Source organism: Epinephelus fuscoguttatus, linkage group LG17, assembly GCF_011397635.1.
Source record: "Epinephelus fuscoguttatus linkage group LG17, E.fuscoguttatus.final_Chr_v1".
Taxonomy (NCBI): domain Eukaryota; kingdom Metazoa; phylum Chordata; class Actinopteri; order Perciformes; family Serranidae; genus Epinephelus; species Epinephelus fuscoguttatus.
In genome coordinates, this window is record NC_064768.1 from 25,268,603 (window position 1) to 25,282,332 (window position 13,730).

General features: G+C 43.0%; 1 protein-coding gene across 4 annotated transcripts in view; it reads left to right on the plus strand.

The window, feature by feature from the left end:
• runx1t1 (RUNX1 partner transcriptional co-repressor 1) overlaps positions 1-13,730 on the plus strand; it is a 67,755-nt gene that overhangs the window by 41,477 nt on the left and 12,548 nt on the right. For all 4 annotated transcript variants that reach the window (XM_049602464.1, XM_049602465.1, XM_049602466.1 and 1 more), the window contains exons 2-5: positions 571-708; positions 2,650-2,891; positions 7,193-7,282; positions 12,085-12,266. In XM_049602464.1, the coding sequence (XP_049458421.1) occupies positions 571-708; positions 2,650-2,891; positions 7,193-7,282; positions 12,085-12,266 (652 nt within the window). The remainder of the gene's footprint in view (positions 1-570; positions 709-2,649; positions 2,892-7,192; positions 7,283-12,084; positions 12,267-13,730) is intronic.

Sequence of the window (13,730 nt, forward strand, 5' to 3'; positions counted from 1 at the left end):
CTTTAAATCAGTTCATCGACTAGTAGGTTTTCTGCTGTGTTCCAGTCCTGAACAGATGTGACTGTAGCATCCAGAGATGCAAGCATTAGGCCAGTGTGTGTGAGTGTGTGTGTGTAATGAGCACTGCAGTCGTTAGCAGGTGAGGGGGGGAGTGCTGTGTCGCTGTTCTGTACAGCGGGCATGCGGGATGGCACAGATGGTGGTGGAATGAGACCCGTACTCGCTGCAGATTTACGCTCCTCTCTCGGGTGTCTGTCTGTGTGTCTGTGAGTCTCTCCCTTACCCCCATCTCATTCCTCATCTGACAGTCTGAGCATACGCATCAGTGTCATTGTGGCCAGACGTATGATGTGGTGAGCCATCTATTTCCAGAAATTAGTTTAGTCTGGTGCTCCTCACAGGCACTTTGTTATCAAATTAAATCCTGCTGCTGTTTGTGTGCAATTTATGATATAGTTCCACACAGATGTGGAATGTGTTGCCCTGAGCTGTTGTTTATTTCCTGCGTTAATCTATCAGCATGTTATGTTTGGTGTGTTATTATAATCTCTCTGCTTTTTCTTCCTTCAGATCGCACTGGGAAGCGCTCCACCATGCCCGACTCACCTGCGGACGTCAAGACACAGTCCAGGTTGACCCCCCCTACCATGCCGCCCCCACCCAGCACGCAAGGAGCGCCCCGCAACAGCTCCTACACCCCCACCACATGTGAGTAAAGCCGGGTTTATAGTTATGTATTAAAGGTCCAGTGTGTTGGATTTAGGGGGGTATATTGGCAGAAATGGAACTGCAACTACTTCTACAGAGTCCGCCATGTTGCATCACCATTTTGGGGCCATTCGTGGATAAATCGGCTCCCAGTAGAAACCTCCTAAAAAATGAACACTAAAGGAATCCTTAACTGGGGTTCAAGCTTGGTGTACAGAAGAAGTTTCAGCTGGTTGCAATCCTCACCAGTTGTGTAAGTCCTACACAACTGGTTTCCAATGTACTGTATCAGTGCAGATACTGACTTTATAAAGCAGGTCTGGTATTGGCCATGACAGAACCAATCCGTATTAAATACAGTTTCTTTGTAAATGTCATCATAAAGTTCACTGTGTCCAGTATCAGTTACAATCTGTTCTTAGTGCTCATGCTCACAGTTCCACGTAGTGTGGTGTAGACATTTTAAATCTGGGGAAAGTGAGAGAGTTGTCGTACACAATCAGCACCTGGAGAGAAAAGGTGGGATTGGTGCATCATCACATGTAATACTTTGGTGGTTTTATCATCAGGTAGAATGTGACGCTGAACTATAAATCAGCTCTAAGGTGATGGCGGGATGACTGTACCCCACACTGCAGAAGTATAATCCAGTTTGAGTCAACCATGGAATATAAACACAGTTACACCCTGACACAGAGCAGATATACATGTGCTCACACATAGTAAGGTGGTCGCTTTATGCTCAGGTAAAACCCAAAAATAAAACATTTTGAATGCCATCAGCATCACAAGACCTCTTTAACAAGTTGCATTGAGCCTTTCCAAATTGCAGTCATTCCAACACCTCCCCCAACAAGTTCATTAACACCCACGCTTACAAACCATAGCTCTGCCATGACGTGCACATAGGCTGTGACGAGCAAATTACACCCTAGTATTCACTTAGAAGTGCATACTTAACCACTTGCATGAAGAGCACTAGAATCAAAGAATCAAAGGCCTTGTGGTTCAAAATGCTCAGAGCACTCAAACTACATTAGTAGTGCTGGTTCTGTGCAACAGAGACATTAGTTTGTTATCTTTCAATCACTTATTCTTCCTTTCTTCATCTGGCATTGACTCTCTCTTTCTGCCTTTGTATCTGTCTGTCTCCCTCTCTCTCTGTTGCAAACGCTCACACTCCACAATTAACATCGGGGCTTCCGTGCGATGAGGGAGGAAAGGCCCAGCTCTCTCATTACACATGCCGAAGGTTTTAACAAAGCAGTATGCTTTGATTTCCACCCGACGTAATTGTTACCAGATGCAGTTTGAGTATCTCGTCTCTCTCCTCTCTTTACAGTGGCGGCTTTGGACGGCAGCCAGAGGGGGAGTGAGCGGATCGCTAGTTAAAACCTAATCTCATTAGAGAAAGCTTTATGCCGCCTTGTATCTCTTTGTACACCAACTCCCCCAACACACACACACACACACATGCACTGCTCCCGTGGTCTGGCGCGACGGGGGGTCACACTGTCCGTGCTTGTTTAGACTGCAGGGAATGAGGGTAAGGGAGAAGGAGGTGCAGAGAGGCAACATGTCTCCAAATGCAGAAATATGTTTTTTATGAGAGGATGCCGCAAAGGATCAAACGAGCCACGATGATTGGAAACAAATGTTGAGGATTGTGAATGTTTTCAGGGGAATGTAAATCATTTCAAATCAGTGGTTTGGTCTCAGTGAAGCTGACGTATGTTGTTTCCTTTGTTGGTGTTTGTTAAAGGCACAGTCAAGGACTTTGGTTATTTTTGTGATTTGCATATACCAAGCCTGAATGCAGTGTTACATTTGCACAATTGAAATCATATTTACAAAAAACTATATGAATTAGACCTTAAAGGAAAAGATCATTTTTCCTCTGCTTTCTGTTGACACTATTCTTTCTGTCCTTGTCTCATGCAGTAACCAACGGCAGCAGCCACTCTCCTACAGCACTCAATGGCGCTCCATCCCCTCCCAATGGCTACAGCAATGGTCCCAGCTCCTCCTCCTCATCCTCACTGGCCAACCAGCAGCTGCCGCCGGCGTGCGGCGCCCGGCAGCTCAGCAAGCTCAAGCGCTTTCTCACAACTTTACAGCAGTTTGGCAATGACATCTCACCTGAAATCGGCGAGCGCGTCCGCACATTAGTGCTGGGACTAGTGGTAAGTGGCTACTGTGCATCTGCGTTCAAAGTGCTCCCAGAGTGAAAGTTGACACTGCGGCCTTAAGTTAGCAGGAGTAAGGGAATCCATCAGTAGGTTATTTGCGAGTAATTCTTTGTTCAGCATGTCTGAAGTACCAGATGGAACTAGTTTACTGAATCAAACAGTTTAAATAGTGTCAGGTTAGTTTTCAGTCACAGACATGAATACTTAAAATACTTTGAAATACTTATCCCTGATTCTAAAAACCTCAGGGGTATTTCTTTAAGGCTTTTTTTATTTTCTTCTGTCAGAAACCTCACCCATCTGGTCCTTCAGGCTAAGTGTAAAATAAACAGAGAGATTTGCGAACCTCTGCCTCCAGGATTGACATTCATCAGAGCTTTGCAGCCCATTATTCAGTGTTACACAAAGCCTGACAAAACAATGGCAGCATGTTGTCCTCTGGGACAAAGAATAACATCAAACCAGGAGACCGTCTGTTTGCACCTGATCCACTTTGGGTTTTATTGCTATGCACTTATTTAAATTCAGATGCATCATGCGACAACCAGAGGCACGGGGTGATAAAGATTAGACTTGTTATTTTAACATCAAACTAGTGTCATATAATCAGTCATTAAGGTTGTGCAGGTGTCTGACAGCCTCACATGTTGCAAAAGCTTACTCACGGATTAAGCTTAAACAATAGACGGAATTGCAAATAAATGATTGTAGAGGATTGAAGAGGATGCACAGACTTTTGAGGCAGTGAGAGTAAGTACATAAACACTGTCAACATGTGGAAGAACACTGGTATCAATTCAGCATTGGCGGGGACTTGAAACGGGTGTTTAGGAGTCATCAAATACTTAGTTTCTGGCATTCTGGTGAATTTTTATTCACCAATTTATGTTGTACATGTCTTAAATTTTGTCAAAATGAACGTCCTCTGCAACTTAATGTTTTCACTGGGGTGAATAATGCACGTTTAAACATTGATGGGGCGTATGTCCTGCCTCCAGTCCACAATCTTGGACGCTTCCAAGATTTTCTGACATATTTACAATCATACTAGCTGCTGCTCTGTTGCTTTTTTCTTTTAAAAGTTTATATCAAACTGCCAAACTAGTGGCTGTGGTTTAGGTTCGAACCCGGCTTCTCCAGTCAGCATTTCAAGGTATCCTCAGGCAAGATACTGAACCTCCAAATTGCTCCTGACGGCAGTGCCATTAGTGTGTGAGTGCGTCTAAATGTCAAAATTGAGTAGCAGGTGGCACCTTGTATGGTCGCCTTGGCCACCGGTGTGTGAATATGTGTGAGTGGGTGAGTGTGACTGTCAATGTGTAGTGTAAAAAAGCGCTTTAAGTGGTTGGAAGACTAGAAAAGCTCCATTTACCATTCAGCATCCACGGTATGAAAAGAAAACCTCAGAATCACGCTCACACAGGTGAAGCATTCAGAAAACAAAACAAAAAGCAGTGCCGAACAGATGAAGACAACAAAACCAACAAAAAACTTTAAATAGATAAATCTTTCTCCCTCCTTTGTCTCTGGCTGATTGACATCAACGCATTGCAAAATACAGAGGGCTTTCCCCGGTGGCTATAAGCTAATCAACATTATGTGAACATGTTTGGCAAGTGGTTGAATGTGACGGACATCAATTTATTGGTTAAAATTCTGCATTATAGTTTTAAAACGTTACGTATAATCACACTCACAACCAAGAAAACAAAGTGGATAAAAACAGTGTGTTAGAATTTGTCTGAATACGCTGATAATACGGCAGCAAGAACAAAAATGAAACTGTTTCCTCCACCAGAGATTTGAGACTACCTTGGTAACACTGCGAAATACAATCAAGCCTGCAAACATCAACTGCATTTATCCAACAGAGATTTGATGAGACAGATGTGTTTTAGCCCACATGGTTATATGAAGGCAATATAAAATACATGTGCAAATCTAAAGATTTACCGCACGTCTGTGTGATCGGAGAAGATTTGACTTAACGAGCAGGGGAATACAGAAATAGTGATTGAATGCTGTGCAGAAAGGAGGAGGCGGAGGAGATTTTTTTAATTAGCCTCACAGAGCATAGCCTCCTTTTGGCTTCACTATGTTTATTATTCTCACCGTCTGCATATGCACATGCCTCTCCTGTGTCGTTTTGGCTTGCATACCGTCTCTCTCTCTCTCTTGCCTTCTCTCCCTCTCCCGCTCACTGTCTCCCTGTCCCTCCCCTTGCCTTATTGAAAAGAGTGACACCGTTAATTAGCTAGTTGTGTGCTGGGGAGAGGGAGAGAGGGAGACTCAGGAGGTTTCACTAGCTGTCAAGAACAGCCCCTGCGCAATCTGGGTGAACAGATGTAAGGCTGAATGTAACAAAATTCAGGTCTGGGAAATAACACCGAGAGTGTGGGGAGGAAAAATAATATCTGCTGCTTTTTTTTTTATGTTCTCCGTCTCGCTTGATTTTTTTTTCTTGTTTGTATTTTTGCTTGTTATAGAATAGATTCCCCTCCCATGTGCATGCTCACCTCTTTCTCTTCTCTTTTCCACTCTTTCTCTCCGCTCTGCATCGTGGGAATAGTTCATGTTGAAAATTAAAAATAGTGCCACCGCTGTCTTGTCAGCCGTTAATGTGAGTTACAGGCAACCATAAAAGAAGAAGCTTTGCTTGGGGTTGACAAACTGAAATGTATAACCCACTTTGAAGCCCCCGCCGCTCCTAACACACACTCCTCGTACCACCACACGGAAAACACACAAATACGCCCGCACTAAATATACCCTCCCTGTCCTGCACATTTTCCTGGCCCATAATGTATTTTGGTCACCTTGGGCTTATCTGGTCTGTGAAAAGAGCCAGACAGTTATTCAGCTGGCACTGATGGAGAGAGGCAGCACAGGCATGGAGCATTATGCCACAAGAGTGTCAGGCTCATGTTCTGTGTTGATAAGGACAGGGCTGCCATGCAGGTAGACGTATACAACAGAAAGCATGTGTGTGAACATCCAAGTGAATGTCCAGGTGATCGAAACAAAGACAAAGCAATGAAGATGGAAAAAAAATCACATCACCCCTTGTGATGATACCAGAAGGCTCCTGGAAAATATGTTTGTATGTTATGAAATTGCCTTCTTAATTACATTGCTGTGGCAACATTATCACTGTCCGGATTAAGTTCAGAGACGTTTCTTTCAGGTAACAAAACACTACATACATATACTGCGTAGGCTTCAGCAGCATGGAAGGATTATGAAACAGTGGGCCCCTGGGCACGGATATGTAAAGGGCACCACCACCCCTCCTACACAGGAGCAAGACATGCAGACTTTGTGTAGTTTTGTGTCTCTTTGTAGTCGTTATGCATCTTTTTGTGGTCCCTCTGAGCCTCTTCCTGATCAGTAGGTGTGAATTTGACATTGCAAGTTAAGGCAAGGAGGGACCCTGACACTTTGATTAAAGGTTGATTTTAGTTAAATCTTACTTTAAGAAGCTAACAGGAACAAACAGTCCTGCTGTCACTACAAGTGGACACTGTACTGCAAGATTTCCAGTTTTGGGCAACAACTGACTCATATTGTTAGTGAACATTTGGCTGATGCATTCAGTTATACATTTTTTGCAACTTGCCTGATTAGTTATTAAGCAGCATTTCTTTATTATGTTAATAGCAAACTGAATTTTCATGGTATTACTTTGTGGGAGACATGGCTGGTATTTTAATCAGCTCAATTCCCCAATATCCTGTGCAAAACTGCAGGAAATGCATTATTTTATGTGACATAAATTACCAACACACTTCAGGAATCAGCACATCTTTATTCACATCACAGTTGTCTTCCAAATGTAGATTTTTTTCACTTCTTATTGAGAATAAAAACAAGCAGACCTGATATGAAAATAGAAACGTAACAACAAGTCTTTAAACAGTTCAGCTGCACTTTAATGTTTACATAAATATGGAGATGATTGGTTTTATAATGAGCGAATAACTCACATTTATATACACATATTTGGTAAAGTAAATAAGTGATAAATTAAGCACATTACTTCTTCATGCTGCATATTTGTTGCTAACGTGACTCCTGCATGTGTATTTGTTTTGTTAATTGACGGAGATGTGCGTCTTTGTTTTCTGTGGCTATCTGTGGCTTTCTTTCACTGTGGCCTGCCCATCTGCTTCCTATTACAAAACCCGAAACATTCACTCCAGGCCAGGATATAGCTTAGCTTCCAATAAGTAATATTATCACTTAATGCCTTCCACATGGATTCATGTGTTTTCTCTCTGTCTCTCTCTCTCCTCCAGAATTCCACGCTAACCATCGAAGAATTTCACTCCAAGCTCCAAGAAGCCACCAACTTCCCTCTGCGACCTTTCGTCATACCCTTTCTGAAGGTAGATATTTAAATATGCAATTACTACAGAGGGTTTGCCTGCCTGCCTGACCGACCAAGTCTGGAAAACATTTAGCCAGCCCAGATCCAGATGTGCATACTTATGTTGATGATATTTATTGCTAGTTTCTCCCTATTTTGGGAGTGTGTCTTCATCTCTATCTTGTTTCTATCCCAAAGTCTTTCTTTGACTTCCTTCTCAGTTTCTCTGCAGTTTCACAAAATCATGTTTTTCTTTCTCTTGCTCAATCTGTCTGTTTCACTCTTCTCCAAACTAAACAGAGTAGGAGTCATTTCAATACTGAGGCTGATCTCACTCTCTAGATTCTCTCTGTTTAACCAGAGGCTAGCAACTTTGTTAAGACTGGAATTCTTAGAGTACCGATATCTGTATTGAAAATTCCCTCAATGAGTACGTTTACATGGACAGTTTTATTCCCTTTTCATTCGGAATGAAAGTTGATTCCTATTAAAAGTGATTTTGTAAACACCTAATTTGGAATGAAAATGGCCAATGCGATTGAAAATTCAATCTGATGTAAGGGGCTGGAATATTCTGTTTCTAATTCTGAATGAAAGAATTTCTCACACTTGTATACACTCACTCCTCTTCAAGTTCATTCCGGTCTTTCTGCGCATGCTCATTTCCAAGTCGGACTTGTTGCACTCACCGGTTTCCATTCACCACAGCACGAATCACCGAATACAGGTGATTAAACTGATCTCCCATGTAAACCCTCATTCAAAATGAATATTTCTCATGTAAACTACCTGGAAAGACTTTAATTCCGAATGATTTCATTCAGATTTATTTAATTCTGAATGAGAAGTCATCATGTAACCGCACCCAATATTGCCTAAATGCTGGATCGGCTATCGGCAAATATGCTGGTCTATGCACCGATCAGACAGCAGGTTAATGTTAGCCATTAGCAAAATGTTACCAATATTGGCAGTATTTTACACAGGAGAGTCCCACCGTTAAAGTGCAACAAGTACGGTATGCAAGGCTTTAGTTTCCAGGAGTGGCACACAAGTTCAGATATTGGAATCGGTATTGGGATGGCAAAAGCGGTATTGGAACATCTCTAATAATTTTTCCGCACAATATATGAACTGAAAGAATTTGGGTTTTTTTCTGCTTTTGCTTTTTTTGCTGGAGCAGAGCACGATGGGTGTGGTTGTGGCTGCAGACAACGTTCATGAGTTCCTCTCCAGCCTCCTCCACCTCTTTCTCACAGGCTTGTTTTGTCATCGATTCTTCATCCCGCTAAGCCACGTTTTCAGCCAGTATTTCCCATTTTAAGCCATTAGCATGGCATATTACCAGAGGACGGAGCACTCGTTCAAGCATCCAGTTGTGCTCTTGCCTCGGCCCATTTGTCACCGGTCGCCAACGGCATCTCTTTATACCAGTCTGGGAGATAAAAATGAAGAGGGATGGCGGATGTTCTGTTTGTATCTACAGGTGAAAATAGTGGCCATTTATGTGTGTTTGGGCTGTTCTGTGTCAAATAGGTGCATATTCTGAATGTCAGGATTCGAGGCGCTCAAGCAGTCTGGAGGTGAGACTGGAGGCAGTATGATTTGTTTTGGTATTCAAAGATGACAAATGGGACGGGGGGGGGGGTTATATTGAGGGATGTAGTGTGCAGCAGCAGTTCAGATCATGTTATGGGGTCTAGGTGAAGCTGAGATCGATATCAGTGTGCTACTGAGAGATGGAGAGCAGGGACAGGCATGACATTTAACACAGAGCTCATTTGTTTCTATTACAGGCTCCGTTTTCTCTTTCACTTTCTTTTTGCTCATTTTTTCTGTTTCCCTTCACACCTCCTCTGTCTACCTTTTCCTTTTTATCTATCCTCCATCCCTTATCTATCCCTCCCTACCCCGCTTTATCTGCTGGTGTCTGAGTGACAGGCATGAGGTAAATGTTATTTGTGGAAGCAAGACAGTCCCTGAACACAATATCATCTCACTTTGCACTGTTTGCACGCGCGTTGATGCGTGCATTTGCAGATGTGTGCATGTGTGAACTGACATTCACAAGCCTATATTATCCACCGAGGTCCTGCATGGACGTGCTATTGGTCCCACCAGAATTGCCGTTACTGGCTGTTAACGACGCAAACAGGGACTTCGTGTCCTCCCCGTCTCCTTCCTCACATCGCTTCTTCATGTTTTCCCGCTTTGACTCACCTTCTCATTTGTTCTTCCTCCATATCTTTCTGTCTTTATCCCCTTTCCTGTCTCTGTTTACTGTTCCCCGTCTATCCATCCTCCAGTCTCTCCTTCCCTTCTCCTCACCTCGCCAGATGGTTAGTGTATCACTGGGATGGCTGCGGAATCAAAGATGCAACTCTTTTTCTTTTTTTCCCTCCGTCGCTCCTTCTCTGCTTCTCTCTCTCCCCAGTCTAATTTTAGTGTCTTCCCACTGCGGAGCCTTTAATGCCAGCTACCATATGGTAGCAGAGAGCAGTTGGAGGTGTAGGGGAGCTTTTATAGGTGCGTCGAAGCACAGCTGCAACAATGCGCGTCAGGGCTGAGAGTTTTTCATTACGCTAATGTTAGACCGAGTCAACCCCCCCACCCCCAACAAAACCCACTCAACTCCTTTCCCCTTCTCTTAATACTAAACCACAAATTGGTCGGGACTCTTTACTGGAAGGAGGCAATCATAAACCACACAGCGCCAGTGACGTGATGTGTTGGCGGGCCGCCCGCCACACGAGACAACAGGCTCACAGAGTAACAGTGTTTCTCTGTTTTCAAGTTAAAGTTTTATTTTAAGTCTAGGCTGTCATGGGTTTTGTTTTTCTTGTGTCATGCTGAAGTGTGAGGAGCGCTGCGAGACAGGAATAAACACATTTAGCTTAAGAGAGAGACGGAGAGAGACAGAGGGTGTTGGGGGGGGGGGGGGGGGGTAGTAATTGAAATAGGACAATATAGACGTGCAGAAACTGAGTCTCCCAGATTCTCCTCCAACTGCAAATTACACAGAAACAGAAAGTTGATGAAGTGCAGCGTACCCTGAACGTGGCATATTCTGAATAGTTTTTTGGCACCGTTTGACAAAATGACAGATCCAGTATTTTCACAATAAATCATCTGGGGCGGATTTTTAGCTGTGGCTGCTGAACACTACTTGAATTTTTTCCTTTTATGCAAGTGCAGATGTTGGTTACCATAACTGCACAGAAGCAAATCGCCCGTACTTTGTCTTATGAAAAATGATCCAGTCTCCTCACTGGTCTGCATTTCTTGACTCAGTCCTTTTTTTGTTAATGCATCCTACATCTCTGGCAATTAGGATGACCTCTAATTAATGAAAGATGAGTTCACCAGGGTCAAAGCAATCTATTTTATGCTCCTTTTTTTTCAGAGGGTAATTACGATCATAAACTATTAACGGACCATTAACTCAGGCAGGTAAAGCGAAGGCCAGCGCTTGGCATTTCTTTTACTAAAGCCAATTACTGGAGAGGGAGTCTCGTATGATTATGAAACATTAATCCGATGAAACAAATCAGAGTTGTGTTTTGCAAATATTATTTGTGTAGCTCTGTATTTCTGCAGCTGACAAAGACAAGATGAAATGGTCAGGGAGACAGAAGCAAATTCATGAGCTAATGTAGGACAGGAGGAAAGAACTGAGCCTATAGATTATAAAAATGGAGAAAAAATAAGTCAAGGAAAAAAACAAAGCAAGGGACTCAGAGGGAGATTATGTTATTGAGGACAAAACAAAGATTAACAGACCTAAAACTTACAAAGATGGCCCCTCCAAAGGCTCTTGTGATGTGCCTCACCAAAATAGCCCCCACTCTCATTCTGAACCTGCCTGACGCAACACTTTCATCTTCTTGCTTCAAAACGCGCCCCATCAGATGTCTTTGAAGTCGGCGCGCACATACCTGCATGACCCTGTAACTCCACACAAGAAAGCAGACCCCCTTGTTATGTCAAAGAGATTGAAAATAGCTGCTGTTTCTTTATGTATATGCCACAGAGAAACTCTTGGGGTGTTAATGCATTCTGGGTCACAGGAAGTGGCGGTGGTTCAGTGGTAATGAGCAAATAGGGGTCAGATGATGTGGAAGAAATGGATCTCTTGTTACCTCAAATTGATGTTTTCGGAATAAAAAGACTGGGAAAAAGCTTTTATTATATCAACACATTCTTTTATTATAACATCTATTTTTATGCATTTGAGGCTTTCAGTAAGGTAATACATCTCCAGGTTTATATTTCTTGAAAACAAGCTAACTGTCAATTAAATTTTATAGAGCTTTAGATTTTAGATCAAAGAGATGCATCAATCTAGACTTATCTTTGCTGTAATATAAATCATCAACAACATGTTATATTCTGCACAAGGCCGTGAGGAGAAGTTGAATATTCCAACTGCATATTTTCTGTTTTAAGAGCTTAAGTTGACTTTGATTACCCTTAAAGCAATGCAGGCACAATCAAATTTGTCTTTTATTGTTTTATGCAGTTCTGAATCTTCATTATTATGTTTTTCCTACAAGATATATCTGTTTAAGATGTGCAGTAAAAACCGCTCGGCTCAGAATTTGACAGATGATTGTCATTGTTTCCCAAATTAGCCGAAAAAGAAACATCTTAGAGAGAGGAGCAAGTGACTGAGCGAGTCTTTTTTTTTTTTTGCATTTGTTGAAAGGGAAAAAAGGCAGTTGTGATATTTATATTCACGCCTCTCAAGAAGTGGTTGTCAGCGTTGTCTGCTGTACAGTTGTTACATATCCTCTGATAATACAATGCTGTTTCTTTCTGCAGGCCAACCTGCCGCTCCTTCAGAGGGAGCTGCTGCACTGTGCCAGACTGGCCAAGCAGAACCCGGCTCAGTACCTGGCCCAGCATGAGCAGCTGCTCCTGGACACCAGCACCACCTCCCCAGTGGACTCCTCCGAACTCCTGCTGGACGTCAACGAGAACGGCAAGAGAAGGACGCCGGACAGGTGGGTGAATCCAAACATTAAAGCAGCTGAGACCTTTCCCCTCTATTATTTGATCTCATGCATGAATCTCTTTGAGTCTGCCTGCATCCCCGTGAACCCATACATGGCTCCGCAGACACAAGCTGAGCCAATACAAGGCAAGAGTGTGATGTGTTAATGTATGTATGGGAAGTGTCTGTCAGTGCGCCACCGGGCCTCATGACGTGCTCCGTTGGACATCGCAGCTCCCGGCTCCTGCTCTTAATGGGCCAGAACTGAGGAGAGGAAGAGATGGGGAAAGTAGATCTGGCTACACCCAGACGCACACACGCGCACACACAAATCCTGAGGATAGACAAAAGGAAGGAAGGCAGCTGTGTCTAAATGAAGAGTGTGAATGTGTCAATGAATGTGAATGAATTTGTATTCGCTGTAAGTTATCATTTACTTCCATGCTCGATCGGGTGTGTGAGTATAGTGTGTGCCTGTGTGTGTGTGTCTCTCTCTGCTTCAGTTCAACCCTCCAACCTCAGCCAAATCATTACATCCGTTTGTTGTCACGGACTTTGGTAATGACTCAATGTTCTCTGCTCTAATGGACAGCCACTGAGACGTGCCGTCCAGGAACACACAGCACTGTAAAAACCTATAGTCCTCTCTCCAGCAGTCTTCCCCCCAAGCAGCCGAAACGGAAACAAGCACAAACCCATCCAGCTTGACAGCGTGCGTGTGTACATGTTTAAGACTGTGGCTCATTCCCAACTCAATAAATTTCATTTTATGTAGTAGAGCTGCAAAACGACTAAAAAAATGACATCAGAATCTATTTATAGATTTGTATGCTTTTACTCCTTGAAGGGCTTTTCAAAGGGATTTTTCTAACTGACACTAACAAGCCTTTAATAAATGCAGTTAGATATGCATCCATGCAGATATTCCCTCATTAAACATTAATAAGCATTTTTAACTTCTTGAACAGAAGTTTGTGTTTGTTGTGAGTTTGTGCCTGTGCTTCGGGTACAATGTGTGCATCTTGGTCTTTTGAAATAAAGAGTAATTCTCTGGGGGTCTAAAATTTTTAATACAGGCAGGGGAGAGGAAAATGTACTTTTTATATTTGCTGAGGGACAAAAATGCCAAAAGCGATATTAATAATTCTCACCTCTCTTTTCCCCCAACAGTCGGATAGGCAGACTTTTTCTGTAATACCTGCATATTTGCAGGCCGTCTGGTGCATAGGGGAGTGAGCTTAGGGGAAAAGGTGTACGTGTAAATGTGTGTGAGGGAGAGAATATATGGAGAGAGAGAAAAAGTAAGTAGGCATCTGTATTCAGTGGAAAAAAACCTTGTCTGTTTGTGTGAATGTGTGTGTGTGTGTGATTCTCTATCCAGTGTGAAGGCGTGAGTGTGCTTCATGTATGTGCACCTCTGTACGTGTCTGGGTGTGAGTGTGTGTGTGTGTGTGTGTGTGTCTAGGGAGATGGG